We start from the raw sequence: 26,655 nt of genomic DNA, 5'->3' as shown, positions 1-26,655 counted from the left end.
CTTTGGTGAAGAATAGTGTTTCTAGTTTCGTCACACAGCTGCTTTTACATCTGCGTTTACACTCATGAGATTTAACTTTGGCAGACGTCGATGGAGCTGCTGAGGATATGCCTGAGCTCTCAGACGGTGATGATGATGATGACGTTGATGATGAAGAGCAGTGGCAGTGGATGGAGGAGGACAGTCAGCCGGTTACCTGTTTGTTCTGTGACAGGTGAGATCACCCTGCTCTGGACCTGTCTGTCACTGCTTTTCTTAGAATGATGCGACACGTTTACACGCATTTTGAGTTTCTCAGATCTGAAGATGCTTTACCTAAAAGAGATCGTGTAACAAAACATACAGATATAACTTTCACACACTAAGTGGCCCTAAACTTTCAATTCATGTGTAATAATTGTACTTTTGTGTCAGTGCAAATAACTCATGGTCAGAATAAAGACAAGTTCCTTTGACATTATGCAAACCTCAGCAAGCTTCACCATCAAAAGAGCTGTTTTTGAGTACTACCTCAGCTGTGCAACATATGATGTCCTTCCATCACCTGAAATCTTAAACCTTTGAGTAGGGGAGGGTGCAGCCTGTCAGCTATGTTCAGCTTCAGTCAGTCTTAAGCACATACTCGTTACTTGTAGTACCAGTGTAACGCGTGGCAGATACACCTGGAGACACAACCAGGTACTCAAGTTCCCAGCACCTGCACTAGCAGACAAAAGAAGAACCACTAACATATTGCTGCATATCTCCAAGGCTACCCTACTACATTGTAGAGGTGGAAATCACAAGATGCCCCATAATACAATAGTATTGTTTTTTTTAAGTATTTAAGATTTATCACCCTTTTCTAATGCAAAATTATGGCCTCTGCTTTGTCCAATAAGATGACGTTATCTCACATACTGCAACTTTTTTTTGTTCAGTGCAAAACGAGATTGTCAAGCACATCAACACTGTCACTAAATCCTGCCATAAATTGTGCCATAAGATACTCAGTCGACAATTGAATAGGGTCAAGTTGGCAACTACATGCAGTCTGTTTCTGACAATACATCAATTAACTGTGATAAATCAACGGAAGTCGTATATCTGTTGTGGTATGCATAGACAGAAATTCACATTTAACAGAAATTTGCATTTAATAATTATGTTTGCGCTCAGCAGCCTTCCTGTTCTGTAGGAATATGACCAGCTGAGTTGTGTTGTGTCCCCTCGAGTTGTGCTCATTGACCAAGACTCATTCAGATGGAAACATATTGGCAATCTGTTTGCATTTGTAAATTACACAGCAATTATTTGACAACACTCGACAATCTCTCTGAGAGTGACTACAGTCAGTCTGAGTCAGACCATAACTATTTGCAGAAAGGTTGCCTCCTAGCAGACGAGATGAGCCCCTTTGTTCTTATTATTCCCAGTATTTAATTTAATTTAATACAGTAATGATATTTGGTGTCTATGTATTGATATAGTATTGACACGACAAATATCGTAATATTATGCTGATTGTTGTAAAAGTAATGTATGTACTGGTTCCAGCTTTTAAGGTAGTTATTGACGCAAATCTCCACCCCGTGTCTTCTGTGTTTTTTGCTTTTTCAGTCAGGTTTGTTTGCTGTTATGTAAAATAACTGGATACCCAAGTTACTACTCTACTATGAAAGAAAAAAAACAATCAAAGATTCAGTTTTTGATTTTTATGGCTTATAACTAAACAAGTCTTCCTGTCTGTCTTATTTTTTTCAGGTTGCTAAGTTCTGTAAATGCCACCCTGCAGCACTGTACAGCTGAGCACCAGGTCAACATTGTAGATCTAATAAGAAATTACAGTAAGTAGATATTGATTTTTTTCCTGCATCACCAAAGGAGCAGATGGCTGTTCTGTTCTCATGAAATGTCTCAACTTTCTGTCCCTCATTAGATTTAGATGACTACGGATACATAAAAATGATCAACTTTATACGGTCAACAGTGAGTGCTGTTTTCAAACTGAATTGAACATCATGCTGTGAAATATCAGGATGTGAATGTTTCTACTGTTTATGTGTGAAGAATGAATATCTAAAAAAAAAATTGAGAGTTTTCAGATTTATGAAAACATACATTTTTTGTGTGTATAGAAATGTAAAGCATCCAGTCTGAATGGGTTGCCAGATGCTCCTTTACCCTGGGAGAGCGAAGACTTCCTGCAGCCAGTCCTTCAGGATGACCCGCTGCTGCAAACAGGTACAGAAGCAGTTTTAAAACACAGATCTTAGTTTTTGATTTTTGAGTAGCTGCATTTTCTATCAACAGATCTCTGTTCTGTTAGCGCGGCTTTTATGCACAGGTCAGAGAACATGTCTGGCTGTTTCTGCTGTTTTGATATTCAGTTGAGTGGAGAATCGGCTGGTCACTGTTCGTACCGCAACACCAGCAACGAAAATATAAAATATTTGTGATTATCATGATTGCATGATAGGGCATAAGGCTACTGGAAACTGCTGGAATAACCATTGCACATCAATAACATGCCATTTCCAGAAGGTTTGCTGTGTCTCCCAGCACAGTATCAACATATTCAGTTTCATCTGCTGGTTCTCATCTTTTAGGACTGCTTCTTCTGCATGATTAACAGTATTACACAGAAGACTGTGTAATGTCAGCTCTATTGCAAAGTCCTGACTTGCTTATGTTAATGCTTATTTTAATAGTTGCACTTATGCTCTATTTCTGCCTGTATCATCAATGCAAGAAAAACACATAAATACATAAAATGCACACTCTAAGCCAAAACAACAGCCATGTCCTGCATACTTCTTATTGTATGCCACAGGCTTGATCACTACGTGTTGTCGCTCATGTTTTCACTCAGTTGTCCTTAAAAGGAAAACTTTTTCCCCATTTAACATCCAAACATATCTATCTCTCTGTCTGTGTTTTTGTCAGACCCCGAGGAGCTCTGTGGCAGCGAGAGGTCATGCCTGGCATCTGGGGCCGATCCCCATAATGCACTTGTGCACAGGGCGCAGGCTGCGGAGGAGAGAGCCCGCTCTTCGGAGGAGGCACTGGCCAGAGCCATGGATGACCTGCACAAACTCAAGTCAGTGACTTTTCTGCAGTTTCATCTTCATTGATGTCAGGGTGATTGTGTTAGGTTTTAAATTGTGGCCTTTTATTTATTTATTTTTTAATACATTATTCAGAACTTGCAGTTTAGTCAGTGTAATACGTTGCATTTGCACTGCTCTCTGAGCTCCAGCAGGGGGACACAGTGAACGCAGTATTGCAGAAACATTAACTAGAGTACCTTGTGGAAGAAGTTTGGAGGAAGGGAAAAGATAAAAAAAAAAACAGAAGGGAAAATTCCACTGCAGCATGGAGGTTAAAGTGAGGAGGAAAGGTAGGTAGGGGAGCAATAAGGGAATATTGCAGAAAGGGTGAGCTGTGGGGGAGGAGGGGTTTGGGGGGGAGGGGGGGGATTTGGGTGAGAGGTAGAAAGATGAATGCTCCATCTCCTCCATTTACTGCTTCGTCCTGCATGAAGGCTGTGTGTGCGTTCTCCTTTCTCTTGTCCCTTGTGCTAATAAGAGAAGTTAAATGGCGATCTGTGCGATGTTCTTTCAGGGTGCTGGCTCAGGGGTTGGTGCTGAATGCGGAAACAAGCAGGTCTGGCACCCTGGGCGCTGTGGCGGAGCTCCGTGAGGACGAGGACGAGGCCTACTTCAGCTCCTATGGACATTACAGCATCCACGAAGAGATGCTGAAGGTCTGAGTTGTGTAAACACACACAGACACACACACACACACACACACAGTGACCAGGCCTGCAGGTCTCTTTGCAGTCTTTGGAATAATTTCCCCTGGGCACAGAAATGAAGCTGGGTTCATTGGCGTGCATCTTGGCTAAAAGATTTTCATATAGCTTATAAATGAAAGCGATCATCTTCATGTATGAATTAATACTGAGGACGACACAAGCGCTCCAAAGTGACAAATCAGCAGTACGTGCTGATCTCTTATGTGAAGCAGCGCTCATGCCTCTGCATAGCGGAGCTTTAAGTGTGCAAATTAATTTTTACACTCCTGAAGTGCTGAAACCTGAAAGCAAGCTCTGTGTGTGTGTGTGTGTGTGTGTGTGTGTGTGAGAGAGAGTTCTCCCTCTCCTCAAGTCCTGTTCTACTTACCGCAGTGCTTACATATCCTTTTGGCTGTCCTGATTGGTGCTAAGCACGGTTAAGTTTTGCGTCATGTTTTTGCGTCAAGCTTTAAAGTCCATCAAAGCGTCAGGAGGGGCCAGGAGCACGTGATGGGGGGCTTTGCAGTAGAATGTTTCACAGGTTGGCATGAATTGAATTACCTATGACGCAGTCTCTGTGTGTGTGTGTGTGTGTGTGTGTGTGTGTGTGTGTGAGAGTGTGTAAGAGAGACAGAGAGTGAGAGATGTCATGTAAAAGAGAATGACATGTTTCATGAGTGTCAGGGTTTAATTTTTAAAACAACTTTTAATTGGCCACAGACAACATTAGCCTGGATTGCTTTTCAAAAAAGCTGAATGATTAAAATCTTCAGTATTTCTTGATCATTTTAGTTTTTCATTTAATTTTGGTTTTGAAAGGGCATTATCTTAAATCTATCTTAAATATCTTAAAGTAATCAGGCATGAAATGCTAACTTTGTTGTGTTGATTGGGATATTTTTAGCCCTTCTCCATTATTACCTACTTGGCTTGGCTCAACTTAACTCGCTTTTTAGAGTTATTCATTAGGTTTGATTGGCCGGTCCGTGATGTCATTCGGCAAGTCACCAGAGCCACTTCTTCACCAAATTAATAAAATATATTTTTGAAACCTGGTAATGAGGGAAATGGCTGCACAAAAGCCAGTTTTGTAGTATTGTTTTCATGATAAACGGGGAGCATGGGAGCTAGTTGTACAACTTAATTAGATCTGATTGGATCTCATCTCTCCAGAACATTTTCATCAAATGTACTGATTCAAGTGTCAGTACATTTCATCATAGTTTTCATCCTTATGCATTAGTTGTTATTTAATTATTGTCTTGTTTTCTTCAGGAGACAAAATCAGAGTTACTATTACCGATATACCCTTCCGATTTTTCCTGTTTCCATTAGCAAAAATGGAAACAGGAAAAATCGGAAGTGTATATCGGTACTTGGGGACCGCTTAACTTCTGCCAAACTCCATGAACTGAAGGTTCTAAAATCTGTTTCTTGTAATCTTTCAAAGTCAAAAGTCCAGATTCATATCTGTTCTAACATGTATTAAGCCGTGTTACTGTATTTCGTTTATAGCTTTTCCCTCAGAGCGAAGGTGCTTGGATTTGTGGGCAGATATGATTGGCAGATTAATCAGCGAGTCCTGACCTGACCTCCAGTGTCCTTCCAGTTGTTATTATCCCAGCGTTTTGCTCATAAATGTTCAGGAAACCAACACAGACTGTTGTAACCTGCTGTTATATACCCCTATATGGAAAAAGCTTTACTTGCCTGGATTTACTTATTTTTTAAGTTTGTAGACAACCTTGAATTCAAAGCTTTGTTACAACATAAACATGACTGTAGATTACAAGCAATCCTTTCTTTAATTCAAGAGCAGCTTGTATATTCTATCCACAGGATAAAGTACGCACGGAGAGTTACCGAGACTTCATGTACAGCAACCCTGAAGTGTTCAGAGATAAGGTGAGTCATCCAAGCAAATGAAATTGCGTGTGTACACATTAATGTGTGTTTACATGTATGAGTTAGCCAGTTTAATGTTCACTCAAGCCTGTAAACAGGAATGTGCATTTTCCAGAAAAAGACATTAATAATGCGCCGCGGTGTCTGATTTAAAACACATCATGACTTTATTAGCATGTCTAACTATGGACTGCACAGTCCTGATAACAGACACATGCAATCCACCACCAACCCCATAGCACAAACCCTTCCAACTAACCGCCCCACCCCCCCCACCCTATCCGTCTCTTTTCCATTGCTTTTAGCTGTGGGAAGCAGTGGCCTGTATCATGACCATCCATTATATGGGTCGCTGCTGGTTAGTGCTGTGATGAGGCGGTAGAGGGGGGAGGAAGGATGTGTTGATGGGAACGTCCATTATCCCTGTCAGGCTGAAGCAGTCGGCAGAGAGTTGAAGCGTCTCCTTCTTCAGTAACCGGTAACAGAACCAAGCAGGATATTTTTGTTGCAGATCAAGCGAGGAGTTGCGTTCTGTTGTGTTAGCGCTATGTTGGCGACCCTCTGTGAACCCATAAAGACAGCAGGATTGTAACCAGGGAGTTTCCTTAAATAGAGACACAGAGTCACACAGTGTTATACATTTGGGGCATGTAGTCGCTGCGTCCATGTCTCAGTCATTTAACTCAGTTGGTGATGAACAAGAACAAATTAAGTGAAAGCAATGGGAACCTGAAATAGAGGTGATTAAAAAATGCAAAGAGCGAAAAAGCTGAGAGAAAATAAGGGTTTAAACAGCAGTTTGAGCAAGTTCTTTAGAACATGCTTAACATGAATTCATTAAGTAATCCAGATGTTGATGCGGTCTTTGAAGTTGAAACAGCAAGACATCAGCGAAAGAAAAAACCCAACTTTTGTTTCTTTGTTTCTTTTTTTAATAATCGTTTGATTATTAGTAGCCATGTAATGTAATATCAGTTCCTATCTGATTATAGTTTGCCAATAGAAGAGCCTGTGTGACATCACTGTCAAATGTGGTTAAAGTGAGCTCACTTCTGACCACACTGGCCAAAACTGGTGGGTAGGTGTCCTAAAATTCCCTGAAAAGTCTTCAGTTGATCCAAAATGATGCAGTGAGAGTACTGACAGGGACTAGAGAGAGAGAGAGAGAGCATATTTTGCCCAGGTGAGCATATTACTGCCTTCTCATTATTAGCTCCATGTTAAAAATCCTTCTCCTCACATACAAGGTCTTGAATAATCAGGCCCCATCATATTTTAAAGACCTCATAGTTCCATTTCACCACAATAGAGCATGTTGGTCTCAGAGTGCTGGTTTACTTGTTGTAACGTGGGTATTAAAAAGTAGAATGTGAGGCAGATGCTTCAGCTTTCAGGTCCCTCTTCTGTGAAAGCAGCTGCCAGTTTGAATTCAGGAGACAGACACCTTCTCTACTTTTAAGATTAGGCTTCAAACGTTCCTTTTTGATATAACATTTAGTTCGTTACACTGCTATAGGCCGAGGCTGCTCAGAGTTCTCATGATGCAATGTTTCTTTTCACACTTTAATCATTAGTTATTATTCATCTCTGGCTCTCTTCCACTGCCTGTCTTTTGTCCTGGTCTCCTCCCCTCACCTTCTACTGGTCACAGCAGATGGCCGTCTCCCTGAGCCTGATTCTGCTGGATGTTTCTTCCTGTTAAAAAGTAGTTTCTCCTTCCCTCTGTTGCCAGGTGTTTGCTCATAGGGGGTTGGTTGATTGCTGGGGTTTTCTCTGTATCATTTTAGGGTCTTTACCGTATAATAAAAAGCATCTTGAGATGACTGTTGTTGCTGTTTGGCTCTATATGAACAAAATTGAATTGAAAATTTGATGAGGTTAAATGTTAAAACTGAAAATTTCAATAAGTGAGTGTAAAGTCTTTTGTTAAGTTATTACAGAGCCATAGACTGGACGTGGTTGACTTATCTGTTCCCTGGAAGTGTAGAAAAACATTCTCAGAAATGTGCAAGTGGCATTGCCAGCAAAATATGGCAGCTGTCATTTTAGCAGTTATTTGGGTTGTCAAAGAAAATCCAAATAAGAATCATGTATTTATTTCCTCCAGTTATATTTGATTTTTTCTTTTGTAATAACTTGCATAGGCTAGAATCTTTTATCCTTAAAGCTGTAACGTGATCGCGTTTCCCTTCGTGATCTCTGTTGTTATTGTGTTGGATGACCTTTTGGGGTCAGCAGCGCATGGACATGACAAGAATTATGAAGAAATCAATCGTAAACACTGTTAAATGCTCCTGTTTAAGTGTTTGTTTTTGAACCCCTTGACTGTGAAGAGCTTTCCATGTTTGTGGGTAATTTCTCATTTTGACTCCATCGCATCCTTTAGGTGGTGCTTGATGTGGGCTGTGGCACTGGCATATTATCAATGTTTGCTGCACAAGCTGGGGCCAAAAAGGTTATAGCGGTGGATCAGTCCGAAATCATCTACCAGGCCATGGACATAGTCAGGTGAGACTCTTCCTGTGCACTCTGTTTCTGTTCAGCTCCACCAAAACACATGAGCTGTCAGCAGAATTTCCTTTGCGGTGCTCACAGCAATGAAAAATTACATTTTTTACAACTTAAGTGCAAATAGTCAGTCAGTACTAATCAGATTTGGTACAAGCCCCTGTGAGTCGTGTGACCCTCACCTCATATCGGCCCCTGTGGAGCCAAGAGAGTACGCAGATCTTCTTCCCTTTGTGTGCAGCAGAAGATGGTGAGAGTGGAGGTTTGTGTGACCTCCAGCTACCTTTTATTTGTTTCAGCTGGTTGACTTCAATAGAGCTGCTGTCAGCTGCCTGGCCATAATGTACATAATTTACACCTGTGATCTGACTCGTTCACTCCTCTCCTCTGCAGTATCTCCAGTCTGAAGTCTAGTGTCACCCCCAACACTGCCCCAACACACAGAGATACACAGATGAACATGCAGATGAACCCCCTGTTGATTCCCTTTTAATAAAGTCCTCGGTCCAATTTCATGTGCCGCGTGTTTCCTGTATTTCTGCAGCTGATACTCCACAGTGGAGTCCATTTACCTCAACAACAGCTTCTGCTCTCCTTCCGTCTACCTGCAGCCACTATCATACCCCTGCCTCCTAAATGGTTTTTTGAGTTGGGGGCCATTATGACAGCTATTATTTCCGTTATGTAAGACAGTGCAGTATAAGCAAAACAACAGGGTTTTCTAAGGGAAGAGGACGTTTTAATTTTACAGCCCACTGAATAGCTGTTGGAGTGTGTGTTGGCATGCAGGCTGCATTGCAGGTTTGCCAGCGGTGAGGATTCAACTAAAGAAAGATGTTGTACATCCTCCAGCACTCCACCCTTTTTTTTTCTTCTTTAAAAAAAAAAAAAAAGCATACATCCACACATGTGCACACACACGTAAATACAGCAATGCATACAAAAATCCACCCATGGCTTCTTTGGGTTGTGATTTTATTTCTGTGTGCGTGTGTGTGTGTATATGCACGTAGAGCTGGCCCCTGTGTGTGTCCGTCACTTCCTCCTGATGTTAATATCGGGATTGTAATTAAAGTGGCTCCTGTTGGTTGGGCAGGAGCATCCATCTCCTGTTTCCACTCCATCGCCAAAGTTTAAATGAAAAGCTCTATGTGACTTCCTCCCTTCACAGTCACGTCCTTAATAGATACTGTCTAAATACTTTTAAAAAATGGATGGAATTGATGGATTAGCTGATAAGACGTAATTTATTCTGACAATAAAGCGTAAAAATGTGAGACGCTGTTTTTTCTGAGTGAGCAAAGTTAATGGCGGCATGAACTGAAGGCATGGATGATTTTTTAGCAAGTATTTGCCTGTGGTTTGCCCAGAAATGCAGCATTAACGAAAGTAAATCGGGGTGTTTTAGCCACGTTTGGTCTGTGCTATTCTTTAAAAAAATTACTAGGTTCACTGTCATGTAAAGCCTCTCTTTTTCCTTTTCCTCACTTCCTCTTTCTCTCCAACACACGCACACACACACGCACACACATACACCTACAAAGCTGCGCAGACACGACTCTCTCCCCAGAGTCCTGACATTGTCCTCTAAATTACCCCAATAATGAGATTACAGTGTTTCCTTCTTGTGAAAGGGTGGTGGTGGGCGGGTGGGGTGTAGGGTGTAGGTGGGGGCCATTGCATTCTGGAAGAAGGTGATAGCAGCAGTAGAAGAGCAGCTGAGAGGGGAGAGACAGTTCAAGATAAGGATCGCTGCTACAGAAATGCACTCTGGGCCGCTGTGAGTAATTGTTCTGTCCTCTGTAACATTAGCTGTCATGATAATGGAATATTCACAGAGATTGATGCCCAAACTGGCTGGTCTGAAAGGAAGGATCATTTAAACAGCAGCACTGATCTCACAGTGCTTACCTGAACCTGACACATCGCCAGTCCACAGGCTGGAAATACACAGAACAGCGAATATGCCCCTGCACAAACCACGACAAGTTTTGATGTTACTCAAAAAAGGGGAAATAGTCGACCATAGTTTTATTAACTTTAGCTGGTGCTGTTTATTTTGCATCTGTGATTATGTAAGGGGTCACTGGGGTCTAAGCAAGAATGGTAAAAGAGCGATAAATCTTCCAGATTTATAGCTAATATATGGAATGTGCCTCCACCTGGTCCAGAAGCTTGTATAATAGTAACAGTTAAATATTTGTGGTGTCTTCAGCTGTCTGAACCTACAGGGGACTATAATCTATGGCTTAGGGCACTTTTTATGTCTGCATTTTGGTTTATTTGATCCAGACCAGACCAGGGAGAACAGATTGTTCCAGTGGTCAAACTTTACACGTTGCAGTTTTCACCGGACTAGCGTGCTTTAACCTGCCATTAACTGCTCTGCAGAGCTATCACGGTACAGGAAAATGGAGTTGTAGTATGATGTTGCAGATCTTTGTAATGCGGTTTGTGGTCTCTGTTTCAGAATGGTTACAAACCTAATCAAAGTTAACTTGAAGTGACAGTGGGAGTGCTGTGTAATATTAAAATGTGACTCCTCGGGTTTAATACCATAAAATAAAATATTATAGACAGAATTATTCTTATTTTTTATTTAATTTAAAAATACTAGGAATAACCTTTGCCTTGGTTTTTAGATGCCACGTTGAAGAAGTGCTCACTGACAAACACGTAACAGTTGACTTATTTATTTATTTATTGCCAGTTATATTGGTGCAGCAGTAGGAAATATTCTGTCAGCATCAGCAGAAACTTAAAATTTAGATCCGAGGTTTTTCATGCTGTGCAAGGAATTTTTCTTCCCTCAAAATCCCTTTTCCCCTTAATTTCATGAAGATTTAATCTTTAAGACCATTAATTTCGGGGTGTTGGGTGTTGTTAGGGTTTCAGAATTCTGTGGAAAATGTTTAATTTGTTTAATTTAGGTTGATATAAAATTAATATTAGACATATGTCTGTATTTTCTACAGGTCCAACCAGCTGGAGGATAAAATTACACTGATCAAAGGTCGCATAGAAGATATCAAGCTCCCTGTAGAGAAGGTTGACATCATCATCTCAGAATGGATGGTCAGTACATATTTACACATAAATCCACAAGTGACAGTTTGTAACTAGCTGATCTTCATATTCAGTTTCCTGAGGTCTTGACAAAATGCACTAGTTTAATGGAGACTGCCTCTCTGTCTAAGCTCTTGCAGTATGTATTGGCATTTACTTAGCTACACTAGCAAACCAGACAACAATTGCAGGGAGCACTGTACTGGGTCTATTTCACTTTGGGGGTGCTGTCTACCTGGTTTTTGATCTACTCTTAAATCAATAGTTGACAATAATCGTACCTTACATAAATAAGTACATGTAAGCTGTATAACTTGCTGCAGCATGTTGGATCAACTGAAGCCTTTTCAGGCAGTTTTTAGGATAATCGGATAATAATGGATTACAATAGACCAGAAATGTGTGAACTAGTTTTTCAACATCACTCTGAGACAGGGCGATATTGCACAAATGCAAGAAAGCAGTCGTATTTATTTGTTAAATTATAAATATCCTACATACAGTGGGGCAAAAAAGTATTTAGTCAGCCACCGATTGTGCAAGTTCCCCCACCTAAAATGATGACAGAGGTCAGTAATTTGCACCAGAGGTATACTTCAACTGTGAGAGACAGAATGTGAAAAAAAAAATCCATGAATCCACATGGTAGGATTTGTAAAGAATTTATTCGTAAATCAGGGTGGAAAATAAGTATTTGGTCAATAGCAAAAATACAACTCAATACTTTGTAACATAACCTTTGTTGGCAATAACAGAGGTCAAACGTTTACTATAGGTCTTTACCAGGTTTGCACACACAGTAGCTGGTATTTTGGCCCATTCCTCCATGCAGATCTTCTCGAGAGCAGTGATGTTTTGGGGCTGTCGCCGAGCAACACGGACTTTCAACTCCCGCCACAGATTTTCTATGGGGTTGAGGTCTGGAGACTGGCTAGGCCACTCCAGGACTTTCAAATGCTTCTTACGGAGCCACTCCTTTGTTGCCCGGGCGGTGTGTTGTGGATCATTGTCATGTTGGAAGACCCAGCCTCGTTTCATCTTCAAAGTTCTCACTGATGGAAGGAGGTTTTGGCTCAAAATCTCACGATACATGGCCCCATTCATTCTGTCCTTAACACGGATCAGTCATCCTGTCCCCTTGGCAGAAAAACAGCCCCATAGCATGATGTTTCCACCCCCATGCTTCACAGTAGGTATGGTGTTCTTGGGATGCAACTCAGTATTCTTCTTCCTCCAAACACGACGAGTTGAGTTTATACCAAAAAGTTCTACTTTGGTTTCATCTGACCACATGACATTCTCCCAATCCTCTGCTGTATCATCCATGTGCTCTCTGGCAAACTTCAGACGGGCCTGGACATGCACTGGCTTCAGCAGCGGAACACGTCTGGCACTGCGGGATTTGATTCCCTGCCGTTGTAGTGTGTTACTGATGGTGACCTTTGTTACTTTGGTCCCAGCTCTCTGCAGGTCATTCACCAGGTCCCCCCGTGTGGTTCTGGGATCTTTGCTCACCGTTCTCATGATCATTTTGACCCCACGGGATGAGATCTTGCGTGGAGCCCCATATCGAGGGAGATTATCAGTGGTCTTGTATGTCTTCCATTTTCTGATGATTGCTCCCACAGTTGATTTTTTCACACCAAGCTGCTTGCCTATTGTAGATTCACTCTTCCCAGTCTGGTGCAGGTCTACAATACTTTTCCTGGTGTCCTTCGAAAGCTCTTTGGTCTTGGCCATGGCGGAGTTTGGAGTCTGACTGTTTGAGGCTATGGACAGGTGTCTTTTATTAGTGCTGTCAAGAGATTAAAAAAAAATAGAGATTAATTAATTATGATTTTTAATTAATTGATCTAATTAATCTCTTTTTTAATCTCACCTAAAAATAGCTGAGGAAAGCCCTCAACTTATTGTGGCAGACCAAAAGACTGATATAACAAAGAAAGTGACTTTATAAAGTCATTTATTGTTTAACAAACATTAAACAGATGCAACCATTTACATACTGTTGTATTCTTTTGTAAAATAAGTGGAAAAATAAATACAAATAAAATCAAATAAATTAAGTGCTGCAAGTTAGCACATCAGAGTTGCTCTTTTCTGAGCAATACAGCACTGAAATTCCTCTGCTTCAGATAATGAAAAATAAAACTGACATTGCAGTGCTGCAAGTTAGCACATCAAAGTATTCTTCCATCACAAAAAAAAGTGCTGAACATCAAGCAATCTATTCTAGTAGGCTACAAATGACACAGCAGCTATGCTGACCACATGTGTCTCATTTCTTCTTCCTCAGCCAGTCGCTAAGACACACCAGCCTGGTAACATTTTCTGGAAGCAAGGCTGCCCTTTTCTTTTGCACTATGTAGCCTGCAAGGCTAAAGAGTCTCTCACAGGGTACAGAGGTAGCTGGGGAGGCCAGGTACTTTTGTGCTAGGACTAACAGCTTTTCATAGACTCCTGAGTGAGCATACCACCACTGCAGGGGACAGTCATCAATACTGATGCTGGGTTCTGCTCTGTAGCGCTGCAGCTCTCCAGACTCAATTCCATCTTCTGAGTCAGAGTCAGACCCCAGAAGGAGTTCGCTCCTCCTCTTCTTCTGAGCTGGTCCATCATCCTCTGTGGAGGGCTGGAGACTATCTGCTCTTCTGGGCTCTGCTGCCTGGAGCATATTCTCCAGAATGGTCCACACCTGAATGAATGAATGAATGATTGTGATTAAAACTAAGTGCTTTTTTTTTATTTTATTTAATCTTGTAAAGAACTTTGTGTTCCATATAATAAATAAAAGTTTGATTTGATAATGAATTGGACTCATTAGTCCAGCTTAACCTTATTGTCCTACCTGTTCCCTCTTTTCTCTTGGAAGACATTTCAAATCCTTAAACCGTGGATCCAATGCTGTGGCCACCTCGAACCATATCTCGTTGCCATTAGCTCGTCGTGCTGCCAGATCCTTCTGGAAGGCATTCTTGAACTTCACCACGTAGGCAGGATCATCATCAGTAATGTCCATGACACGGTACAGATGGCGAAAAGCAGGCAGCACTACAGAGCAAGAGACGTAGGCCTCACCACCCAGCAGCTCTGTCACATACCTGCAGAGGTGGAGAGGTTTGCTAAATAAACCTAGCTGGATTCATTTAAATCAAAGTGTAACTGATTTCCAATTTAATTGTCCTTAAAAGTTCCTTGTTATGTTCATTAATTTTGATTTTACACATGTAACAGTAGTTTATATAATTAAAATGGGAAGGTGTTTATTTGAACTTACTTGCATGGTTCAAGCAGGAGCTCCAGCCTCTGCAGTTTCGCCCACTCAGCTTCGGTTGGCAAGACCAACCTGTGGTTCTGTTGGTCCAACGTAGCCTGGACAGCCTCTCGGTTACATAGGAGGCGTGAGACCATTGCGAGAGTCGAGTTCCACCTGGTGGGTACATCCTGTATAAGTTGATCGCTCTTCTTTCCGAGTGCTACTTGTTGTTGGTTAAGTTCTGTGGTACTCGCAGGGCTTTGTTTAAAATGACCAACAATCTTGCGGCACTTTGCCAGTACACCGACAAAACCACTGCTATCGAGACATACCGTGATGGTCCTCTGGAGAATGTGAGCATTGCAGGCGATGTGCTCATATGGAAGTGCTCTCATAGCAGCCAGCATGTTTGCTGCGCTGTCTGTGCCAATGGTGGATATCTTGTTTTCAATACCCCAGTCATTTGCTACCTTGAGGAACTGTTCGGCGCATTTATCAGCAAAGTGCCTGGTTTCTGTTCTCATGACGGTCAGTGCAAATGAGTTGAGGTTCCACTCACTATCAATAAAGTGTCCAGTCACCCCAAAATAGCTGTGGTTGCCAGCTGAGGTCCAGTGATCTCCGGTTATAGCAACACAGTTGGGAGAATCCTCCGCCAAAATCTCAAGTTTGTTTTTCTTTTCGCCGTCGTACATTTTGCTGATTTTGGTCGTTACTGTAGTCCTGCACGGCGGCTTGTATGACGGGTCATTGGACGCAATTTGCAACACCTCTGTCAATCCTTCGTCCTCTACTATATTTATCGGCCTACAGTTCATCGCTATCCACTTGGCAATAACATTAGTCAGCCTGTCGGTCGCAGACTTGCTCATACGAGGGGTATTCTCTAGTTTTGTTTGGCGAAAAGCTTTGCTCTGGCTTGCTATATTGCTAACGTCTTCACTGCTAGCTGTTGCTGCACTCGCGGCTGGGTGCTTTGCGTTGAGGTGATAGGCCAAACTTGAGCTGCTTCGGTGGTAAGCAAACTCCTTCTTACACTCTAGGCAGACCACTTTACCTTTGTCAATGGTGCCGTCGGGGCGTTTATGAAATACAAATTTCCCGTTCATTGGGCCAACAACTCTCAGATGCGCCTCCATATCCACACTAAGCTAATCACCACTTCTCACCTTGACCTCACGACGTGACTCCACCCCCAACAAGTCAAGCACAAGGAGCCCAGCACATAAAAACGGATTTTATAACATAGCAACTCTCATACAAAATCAATGACGTCAAGAGATTAAAAATTAGATTAACGAGATTAAAAAACATAACGCGCTAAATAGCATTGTAATTAATTAATCGCAATTAACGCGATAATTTGACACCCCTATCTTTTATACAGATGATGAGTTCAAACAGGTGCCATTCATACAGGTAACGAGTGGGGGACAGAAAAGCTTCTTACAGAAGACGTTACAGGTCTGTGAGAGCCAGAGATTTTCCTTGTTTGAGGTGACCAAATACTTATTTTCCACCCTAATTTACGAATAAATTCTTTACAAATCCTACCATGTGAATTCATGGATTTTTTTTTCACATTCTGTCTCTCACAGTTGAAGTGTACCTCTGGTGCAAATTACTGACCTCTGTCATCATTTTAAGTGGGGGAACTTGCACAATTGGTGGCTGACTAAATACTTTTTTGCCCCACTGTATATGAGCACTGAAAAGCAAATCCTGCTAAAAAGTGACTCCAAGATTTCTTACAGTGTTACTGGAGGCCAATGTGATGCCATCCAGAGGAATTATCTCCTTAGACACCATGTTTCTAAGATTTGTGGGTCCATCATGGGTCATAAACTCATTTTCCACCCGAGAAATGGAACTCTTTTAACAGATCTCTTCTAAAAAAAATACACTCATAATATGAGGTTAATTTTTGAGTGAGTGTTTACAGGCTAATAAGGATTCAGAATCCAAGGTGGCAGCAGGATGGATTTATGTTTTAAATACGGCTCGGGCAGCCTAAATTCGGCCATGAGCTTCTCTGAATATCTTACCTGGAGCTGGAGGAGCAGTCTTCCTTCGCTGTGATGGCCATTTATCAGACAGATTCTGCTCAGCGATACATGCGGGACAGCCAAAGTTGAATGCACTGCTGAAGTCATACCTAATTCATGAGCATCCCGTATCTGTCCCCCCTCCACTACCTCCTCCATCCACTGTGAAACCCCAGGGTCACAAGCAGGGGTCGCCACGCAGAGCCTTCCTATCCTCTAAAGGGGGAAATTGAAATTCGGTGGCTGACATGCCAGTGGACCGTTGAAGGATAGGGGGCGTAATCTCTGATGACACTGGCTCACAGACTGATAATAAATCTAAGAATTCTCCAGTCACTTCTCATCAGGGCAGCGATGGTAGACATTTCTCAGAGTGGCTTGGACTTGAGAAGCTGCCCTCCGATCTGCCTGTATAAAAAGGAAAAATGACAGTTGTCAAAGGAAGTAGGCTCTGTGGCTAGGGTAAACGGTCTTATATCCAGGTCGTGCCTTAATGTCTGAGAGAGTGTGTGGAGATGTGGTGGATGCATTTTTCATTTGAATTCTTTTATTCACCCACATCTTTAAAAAAAGAAAAAATAATGAAGCTGGCATTACGGTTGGAGGGTTTCACTGTAATACTGTACATGTAATATGCCTCAACAGTTAATCAAGTGAATTATATTGCACCAAGTTACAGGTTTTTATCATAGTTGCTATATTTTCATAGTTATTAATAATTTGAGAGAACACAGTGAATTAATAGTTCAGACCTTTCAAACTGAAGTAACTTGCTGATAGATTCAGATAGATGTGTGTCTTCATATCAGAGATGTTTATTTGATTGATTAATGGAGTGACCGCTCTTGTGCTGTCTGTGTAAATGCACACAATTCTCACTGTGATGAGGCTCGTGGGAGGCTCCCGGTGCTGTGTGACACTGCAGATGTAATAACAGCCAGAAGCAACAAACTGACTTCATCTGATATTTTATCAAATCACAGATTACAGTCATGTATTGTAGTCACATTGTAGACAGATGGCGTGAATTGTTAATCTGACATTGAATTCACCATTGAAAAGCCAGAGAGGGTTGTGTTTTGGGCACTGAGTGAGAAGGAGCTCAAGAACACAAAAAGGTTTCAAAGCTTTTTCAAAGCTTTTAGTGAGGTCATTTTGTGCAGCATGAGACTGAGACAGAACAATCACAACTTTAGTGAATCGAGTGACTCAAGAAGACAAATTAAGATGTTCTCTGTTAATGAGTTCAGACTTGTGTTATGTTTAAAGTCAGTTGTAAATGTTACTACTTTTGATGTGATAAGACTAAAGTCTCAACTTCTGTGGAAATGTGACCAGGCCACTTATTCAGGAATGAAGCCCACATCAGAATCTGTATGTGTTGGGCATTTTTTTGGTAATGCCCTGTTCTAGCAAGGTCTTAATGCTTACCACTGGTGTTGTCTGACCCAACTCAATACACACACATTAGTGCAGAATAGGCTCTCGGGGTATACTACAGAGAGTGCCCTAATTGGGTCAAAGCAAAGGCAGACATGCACAGGAGGGAATTTAGTAACTAAGAATAGATTAGCAACTAACATCTCTGTAGTGCAGAGAATCTGCAAGCTTTTTGTTCTTTCCTGTGGTGTGTTGTTTTTATTCAACAAAAGTTGAATAAAAAGATCAGAATTAAAAACAGAGTAGTAGCGTAGAGCAGCCACACCACAGTAAGTTTCTGTGGCACGCTCTAATTGTAATTTGTAGACTAAATAGGCTTAACTAGGCTAAATGCAAGCTTTGTAGATCAAGAGAACGTATTGTGGTTGATGTGGCAAAGGAACCATGTCATATTTGAATAACCTCAAAACATGTTTTTCCTAACCTGGATTTTGTGATGATGAATTTTACATTAAAAGAAAAGATTTGTCTATTTTTATCTATCTGAAGCATATTTAATGAAAGAGCTTCACTAAGCTAAGGTTAAAGTTCGAGTAATTATGGTTGAAGAGAGACAAAGTTATGTCCAGCTGTTAGAGTTTATCGAGCAGATAGTGGTTGCAGGGCTAATAGACGGAGATGGGTGATGAATGTGGAGTATCTGTAGTGGTGGTGGTGGTGAAGGGGGCAAATGAGTGCCTTGTCTACTGTGGCAGTGTTTGAGAGACTGCCTTCAGCAACACCACTGTCATTTCATAACTCAGAGCATTGATCGGTCGTGTTTGTCAGCACACCAAAAAACAAACAGTGCCGAGCAGATAAGAGACCAGTGAGCTGATGGGGGGGAGGACAGCTGAGTTTCTCTAAGGCTAAGTGAAGATTGTTAGTCAGAGATCAATCAAAGATGGTGATTGATAGTGTTTAATGGCACAGACATGCAGACTTGTAAGGAGACAGGAGAGTTGGCTTTAACAAACTTTTCTTGTATAATACTTGAATCTCGCTTAAAAAGTCTTAAAATACGTATTTAAATCTTCATATTAGTAATAAACCACAACAAGGATAATTTTGTTCTATGATCTGCATTTGTCTGCCTGTATATGCGACAGTGTGAAAGTCATGAACTCTCTTCTTCTGGTTATAAACATGTTTCATACAAGAACCTACCGTGATGGCTCTTACAGTCGCTGGTATATATATTCTGTTAGAAGTGGTATGTAAAGGTCTCCTCTTTATATTAATAAATGAGGAACACATTCAAAATAGACTTTACAGTCTCTGACCGGGAGTGATTACTCGTTATGTGCAGGATACAAACAATAAGTGCATCTGCTTTCGTTAGATTGTGTTTTTCTGTGATTGAGACTTAAAAGATGACCACATTTTGGGAAATCAGTTGATTGCTATTAACTCTATTGAATAAATTCTACCAACTTTTTCCGGTCTAAACAATAATCAGGTCTGAGTCGCTGTGTGGGGGTAAAGTCAAATTAAAGGCAGTTCTTCCTCTTTAGCCTCATTATCAGTGCTGGCAGCCTCACCTGCCCAAGAAAAGGGTGGTAGTCATCAGTCATCCTGTCCTTTAGTCTGTCAGTCAGTCCCAGACACACACTTACACAAAAACGCAACAGAAACACACACAGACACTCACAGAAGGACTGAGATGCAGCAAAATTGTCACACGCACAAACAAGCAGACACACACAACAGTGTAAGTGGCACAGGTGTGTCCGCGCTCTAATGAGGATTTATTGGCCGCGCTTACTTCCACAAGACCTTCAAATACTTCAGGTGGTTTTCAGCCAGCTGTAAAAACTAAAAACTTCTGCTCCTTGTTATATAACAGGCCATTGGTGGTGTGGCGATGTCCACATGCTCATAGAAGTTACTGCTTGCTGCTGCAAAAACATACCAACTAGTTTTCTTTACTGTAAATTATGTCCTCAGTAGGGTCACGATAATAGAGTTTCAAACTCGATAACAATACCTGGGAAAGTGTGTGATGCTGTTTTAAGTTGTCTGATGTAATGCAAAAACAAGATTTACAAGATTTCTAAGATTGTTTCAGATACACAAACCGGTTTTGCTTATTTGTAGTTATTCCAACCTGAAATAATCTTAGAGTAATGTTAATGTTTTTTTCATTACATCTGACATTATAGATTATATTATAGTATATTATATAATAATAACAATATATTATATTATAGAATATTATATTAAAAAATACTGCTGACTTGATAAAGATTCTCTTCTCAGCAGCTGATAGCACCTTATAAAACTGAAGTTAAAAGTCTTGTATTATACATTAAAACACTAAACTTTAAAATATTTTGCAAACTTAATAAAACAGTTCTAGTTGGTTGTGTGAAACTCTTACCACCATCTAAAAACCTAATTGATTTCAGTCTCTAATACGGCCTCTAATAACCTTGTACCTGCACTGCAAATACACTATCTTCCATCTCTATCTCTCATTTGCATGTCTTTAAATGGAAATTATACTGCATTCGCCAAGCGTTAACACCCTAAAAATCTATTACAGGGATTTGTGTGTGTGATATGTTGATGATAATTCAGTGTCATCCAATCCTGGATGGTACAGAAGAGGCTCATTGATGTAGAGGTGCTGCCTTGAGTGTTCAGTGAAGCATGGACCTCTTCCCCCACACATGCATTCATTCATGCACACCATCTCCTTTATTTTGCCTTGGCCCTCCTGGGACTGGAAGCGATGATGATCTGCAGTAATTGAGGAAAACGTGTTGTGAGTGCAGAAGGAGAGAGGAGGTACTGAGGAGCGGAGGAAAGTGTAAATTGCTGATGCAGATTTTGTACCAAAATTCTTCATGCTAGCAATAACAGAAAGCAACTCAATCTCCAAAGGGTTGATAGGCACAAAATGTGTAGCTATTAGATACAAAGTTTTCAATACGTCTTCACCAAGTACATACATGAAGACACAGTAATTATAAAAGTTTTCTTTGTAGAGTTTCTAAAGAATACTTATGCTTAAGAGATAATAACCCAGTGAAATATCTAAATATCTAATCTATTCTTGACAGATGTAAAACTGAAAAAGAAAGGAAAAAAGAAATACATATTTTTTTCCTTTATGTAGATCGATCGATCTATCTATCTATCTATCTATCTATCTATCTATCTATCTATCTATCTATCTATCTATCTATCTATCTATCTATCTATCTATCTATCTATCTATCTATCTATCTATCTATCTATCTATCTATCTATCTATCTATCTATCTATCTATCTATCTATCTATCTATCTGTGTGTGTGTGTGTGTGTGTGTGTGTGTATATATATGTGTGTGTGTATATATATGTGTGTGTGTGTGTGTATATATATGTATGTGTGTGTGTGTGTGTGTATATATGTATATATGTGTGTGTGTATATATGTATATATGTATATGTATATACAACGAACATCCAAGAATACATTGGGAAGATGGCCCCAACTGACCGAGTGCTCAGTGAATACCTCAGGCAGCAGAAACCCAAGAAAGAGGAGGGAGACGAGGAACCATCATGGAAGGACAGGCCCCTGCACGGTATGTACCACCGGCAGATAGAGGAGGTGGCTGATATCCAGAAATCCTACCAGTGGCTGGACAAAGCTGGACTGAAAGACAGCACAGAGGCACTAATCATGGCAGCACAAAAACAAGCTCTGAGTACAAGATCCATAGAGGCTGGGGTCTATCACACCAGGCAAGACCCCAGGTGCAGGCTGTGTAAAGATGCCCCAGAGACAATCCAGCACATAACAGCAGGGTGCAAGATGCTAGCAGGCAAGGCATACATGGAACGCCATAACCAAGTGGCCGGCATAGTGTACAGGAACATCTGTGCCGAGTATAAACTGGAAGTCCTGAGGTCAAAATGGGAGATGCCCCCAAGGGTGGTGGAGAATGACCGAGCTAAGATCCTGTGGGACTTCCAGATACAGACGGACAAAATGTTGGTGGCTAACCAACCGGACATAGTGGTGGTAGACAAACAGAAGAAGACGGCCGTAGTGATCGATGTAGCGGTTCCGAATGACAGCAATATCAGGAAGAAGGAACACGAGAAGCCGGAGAAATACCAAGGGCTCAGAGAAGAGCTTGAGAGGATGTGGAGGGTGAAGGTAACGGTGGTCCCCGTGGTAATCGGAGCACTAGGTGCGGTGACTCCCAAGCTAGGCGAGTGGCTCCAGCAGATCCCGGGAATAACATCGGAGATCTCTGTCCAGAAGAGCGCAGTCCTGGGAACAGCTAAGATACTGCGCAGGACCCTCAAGCTCCCAGGCCTCTGGTAGAGGACCCGAGCTTGAAGGATAAACCGCCCGCAGGGGCGTGCTGGGTGTTTTATATATATATATACAGTGGGGCAAAAAAGTATTTAGTCAGCCACCGATTGTGCAAGTTCCCCCACCTAAAATGATGACAGAGGTCAGTAATTTGCACCAGAGGTATACTTCAACTGTGAGAGACAGAATGTGAAAAAAAAATCCATGAATCCACATGGTAGGATTTGTAAAGAATTTATTCGTAAATCAGGGTGGAAAATAAGTATTTGGTCAATAGCAAAAATACAACTCAATACTTTGTAACATAACCTTTGTTGGCAATAACAGAGGTCAAACGTTTACTATAGGTCTTTACCAGGTTTGCACACACAGTAGCTGGTATTTTGGCCCATTCCTCCATGCAGATCTTCTCGAGAGCAGTGATGTTTTGGGGCTGTCGCCGAGCAACATGGACTTTCAACTCCCGCCACAGATTTTCTATGGGGTTGAGGTCTGGAGACTGGCTAGGCCACTCCAGGACTTTCAGATGCTTCTTACGGAGCCACTCCTTTGTTGCCCGGGCGGTGTGTTTTGGATCATTGTCATGTTGGAAGACCCAGCCACGTTTCATCTTCAAAGTTCTCACTGATGGAAGGAGGTTTTGGCTCAAAATCTCACGATACATGGCCCCATTCATTCTGTCCTTAACACGGATCAGTCGTCCTGTCCCCTTGGCAGAAAAACAGCCCCATAGCATGATGTTTCCACCCCCATGCTTCACAGTAGGTATGGTGTTCTTGGGATGGAACTCAGTATTCTTCTTCCTCCAAACACGACGAGTTGAGTTTATACCAAAAAGTTCTACTTTGGTTTCATCTGACCACATGACATTCTCCCAATCCTCTGCTGTATCATCCATGTGCTCTCTGGCAAACTTCAGACGGGCCTGGACATGCACTGGCTTCAGCAGCGGAACACGTCTGGCACTGCGGGATTTGATTCCCTGTCGTTGTAGTGTGTTACTGATGGTGACCTTTGTTACTTTGGTCCCAGCTCTCTGCAGGTCATTCACCAGGTCCCCCCGTGTGGTTCTGGGATCTTTGCTCACCGTTCTCATGATCATTTTGACCCCACGGGATGAGATCTTGCGTGGAGCCCCAGATCGAGGGAGATTATCAGTGGTCTTGTATGTCTTCCATTTTCTGATGATTGCTCCCACAGTTGATTTTTTCACACCAAGCTGCTTGCCTATTGTAGATTCACTCTTCCCAGTCTGGTGCAGGTCTACAATACTTTTCCTGGTGTCCTTCGAAAGCTCTTTGGTCTTGGCCATGGCGGAGTTTGGAGTCTGACTGTTTGAGGCTATGGACAGGTGTCTTTTATACAGATGATGAGTTCAAACAGGTGCCATTCATACAGGTAACGAGTGGGGGACAGAAAAGCTTCTTACAGAAGACGTTACAGGTCTGTGAGAGCCAGAGATTTTCCTTGTTTGAAGTGACCAAATACTTATTTTCCACCCTAATTTACGAATAAATTCTTTACAAATCCTACCATGTGAATTCATGGATTTTTTTTTCACATTCTGTCTCTCACAGTTGAAGTGTACCTCTGGTGCAAATTACTGACCTCTGTCATCATTTTAGGTGGGGGAACTTGCACAATCGGTGGCTGACTAAATACTTTTTGTCAGGTGCGCATTCGCTGTCAAAATAAAAAACGCGCACAAGGGTTAGGGTTAAATTTAAAAACTGTACTTTTGAGTTAAAATATATATTTATAATTTTAATAAATGACAAATTAAAAATGCATGAACATTTTTTGTATCGAAAAAATATCGAACCGTGACACAAAAGTATCGAACCGAACCGAACCGTGAATTTTGTGTATCGTTGCACCCCTAATATATATATATATATATATATATATATATGTATATGTGTATGTGTATATATATATATATATATATATATATATATATATATATGTGTGTGTGTGTGTGTGTGTGTGTGTGTGTGTGTGTGTGTGTGTGTGTGTGTGTGTGTGTGTGTGTGTGTAGATGCATGTGTATTATCCCACTCAGGGCGATTGTGTTTTATATGCTAATTTGGTTAATGGGTATAAGCTGCTCCAGCCCATTCTCATTAGGTTTTCATTAGTCTCTTTTATGGAAATGCACAGTGACTATAGTGTCAAGTATCCAAACAGCCTGACTGTCTGAAAGGAAGTCAAGGGAGCTGTTTCCTCGCACTTAGCTTGCCTGTCTGTGGTACTGAGCCCTTCAGGCAGGTGGATCAATATGTGGAAATGGTATAAAAAAAGTTAGTAAGTCACTGTAGTGGTGAGATTTAATCTTGTTTTTCTTAACACAAGTCAATACATATAAAGTGCAGTTCAAAAAATGAAGAGGGGAAAAATAAACTCTTTCTTGGTTTACTTTTCATGGAACTATTAAAAAAACAAAACAACTCAGGCTCATCCCTCTATTATTATTCACTGGTATTGATTAACCAACTTGTCAGGGACAGTGTATACAGCTGGTAAAATAAGTACTGAAGTAAATATATTGCTAAAGTTGCCATTGACATGAACTTCTTACCAGATGTCGGTAACAACCCATCCAATCTGCAAATGCAAAGAGATCAAAACATAGATGTCCATAAATTAGGTTATATTTAAGTTGTGTGTAATGATGAAATATGAACCAGGGAAAATGTATTGAACATATGAAGAAAGGGGGTGCAAAAAGACATGGAAAGTCATAACACCAGCATAAATCTATCAGTAATTAGAAAGCAATCCTGCCACTTAGTGCAAATTAATATCAGCTGTTTCAGTCCCATCTGATGGCCTATAAAAAGGTGTCTCATTACCAAGATGTCACATAAGAAACACCTCACGAGGTCTCTCATGACCTTTACAACCTTATTGTTGCAAAACATACTAATGGCACTGGTTACAGAAGAATTTCAAAACTACTGAAGGTTCCAGTGAGCACTTTTGGCACTATCATCCGGAAGTGGAAAGAACATAATTTCACCATGAACCATCCACGACCAGGTGCTCCCGCAAGATTTTAGACAGAGGAGTAGAAATAACAATCAGAACAGTTGTCCAAGACCCAAGGATCACTTGTGGAGAGCTACAGAAACAAGACTGAAGACTGGATTGCTAAAGAAAAAACACGTTGAAGCACATTTAAAGTTTACTGAAGAACATTTAGACAAACCTGTGAAATACTGGGAGACTATAGTCTGGTCAGATGAGACCAAAATTCGATGCTCTTTGGATGCTGTAATACACACCATGTTAGTTGGAGGTGGGAACATAATGGTGAGGGGCTCTTTTTTCCAGCATACGGCACTGGCAAGCTTCATTTAATTGAGGAAAGAATAATTGGAAAAGTGAACAGAGACATTCTTGATAAAAAAAGAAAAAAGAAATTGCTGCCATCTACCAGGATGATAAAGACGGGTGGACTTTTCAGCTAGACACTGATCCCAAACACACATTCCAGGAAACTCTCAGTTGGTTTGAAAGAAAGAAAAAGCTGCTAGAATGGCCCTACCAATCACCAGACCTGAATCCGACTGAAAATCTATGGAAATAACTAAAGTTCACAGAAGGGCCCCCATAATAATAATGATAATAATAATAATAATAATAATAATAATAACTTTATTTATAAAGCGCTTTCAAACAAAGTGCTGTACAGCTATCTGAAACTAAAAACATAAATAAATAAAAGCGATACATAGCAATACAAATAAAAAACACAATACAAGTTAAAAACAAGTCATAGAATTAAGACATGTAAGATAGGGTGAACAAATGTGTCTTCAACTTAGTTTTAAAAACCTCCACAGAGCATTCCTGCCTAATATCTTGAGGGAGGGTGTTCCACAGAAACGGGGCACGAAAAGAAAAAGCACGCTCTCCAGTTGTCTTTTTTCTGGCTCTAGGAACCTTTAGAAGGCCAGAGTCCTGAGATCATAGAGCACGGGATGAAACATAAAGGTGTAAAAGGTCGGAGAGGTATGAAGGTGCCAATCATTTAAAGCCTTATAGGTGAGCAGCAGGACCTTAAAATCTGCTGGAACCTGACAAGATAGCCAATGAAGAGATCTCATTACAGGGGTGTGGTGGGGCGTGGTCTGCGGTGCCGTGCAGAGGAGGCGGACGCACCTGCACGGCATCCGCAATCACACCCCACCGAATTAAATATTGTACTGGGTCCTGTGGTTGGCGTTGTTGTTGTGGTCGTTATGTTGAGCTGGCAGCGGGAGAGCTGAGCTCTGGGTGCGGATGTACAGCAACCCTGAAAGTGTTAATAAAGTATGCTGCAAAGCATGAACGTGCACCAGGGTCTGCCGTGGTCGTTTACAG

General features: G+C 41.2%; 2 protein-coding genes across 2 annotated transcripts in view; one reads left to right on the top strand and one right to left on the bottom strand.

Annotated features, from left to right (window-relative positions):
* The window catches only part of prmt3 (protein arginine methyltransferase 3), a 64,810-nt gene that overhangs the window by 146 nt on the left and 38,009 nt on the right, over positions 1 to 26,655 (top strand). The window contains exons 2-10 of the mRNA XM_085460660.1: positions 85 to 214; positions 1,744 to 1,826; positions 1,919 to 1,968; positions 2,118 to 2,223; positions 2,926 to 3,079; positions 3,604 to 3,745; positions 5,615 to 5,680; positions 8,067 to 8,188; positions 11,164 to 11,263. Of these exons, the coding sequence (XP_085316786.1) occupies positions 85 to 214; positions 1,744 to 1,826; positions 1,919 to 1,968; positions 2,118 to 2,223; positions 2,926 to 3,079; positions 3,604 to 3,745; positions 5,615 to 5,680; positions 8,067 to 8,188; positions 11,164 to 11,263 (953 nt within the window). The remainder of the gene's footprint in view (positions 1 to 84; positions 215 to 1,743; positions 1,827 to 1,918; positions 1,969 to 2,117; positions 2,224 to 2,925; positions 3,080 to 3,603; positions 3,746 to 5,614; positions 5,681 to 8,066; positions 8,189 to 11,163; positions 11,264 to 26,655) is intronic.
* Positions 13,141 to 15,652, bottom strand: LOC146719127 (E3 SUMO-protein ligase ZBED1-like). The gene is made up of 3 exons (XM_085460648.1): positions 14,532 to 15,652; positions 14,103 to 14,355; positions 13,141 to 13,949 (listed from the first exon to the last, which is right to left on the bottom strand). The coding sequence occupies exons 1-3, from the start codon at positions 15,647 to 15,649 to the stop codon at positions 13,533 to 13,535; spliced, it is 1,788 nt and encodes a 595-aa protein (XP_085316774.1). The 5' UTR covers positions 15,650 to 15,652; the 3' UTR covers positions 13,141 to 13,532.

Source organism: Copadichromis virginalis, linkage group LG1 (assembly GCF_057382275.1).
Source record: "Copadichromis virginalis isolate Kocher_CV1m ecotype Utaka linkage group LG1, C_Virginalis_male_GT1.1, whole genome shotgun sequence".
NCBI lineage: Eukaryota > Metazoa > Chordata > Actinopteri > Cichliformes > Cichlidae > Copadichromis > Copadichromis virginalis.
Note: the sequence above shows the minus strand (reverse complement) of the source record. Positions and strands in the feature narration are given on the sequence as shown.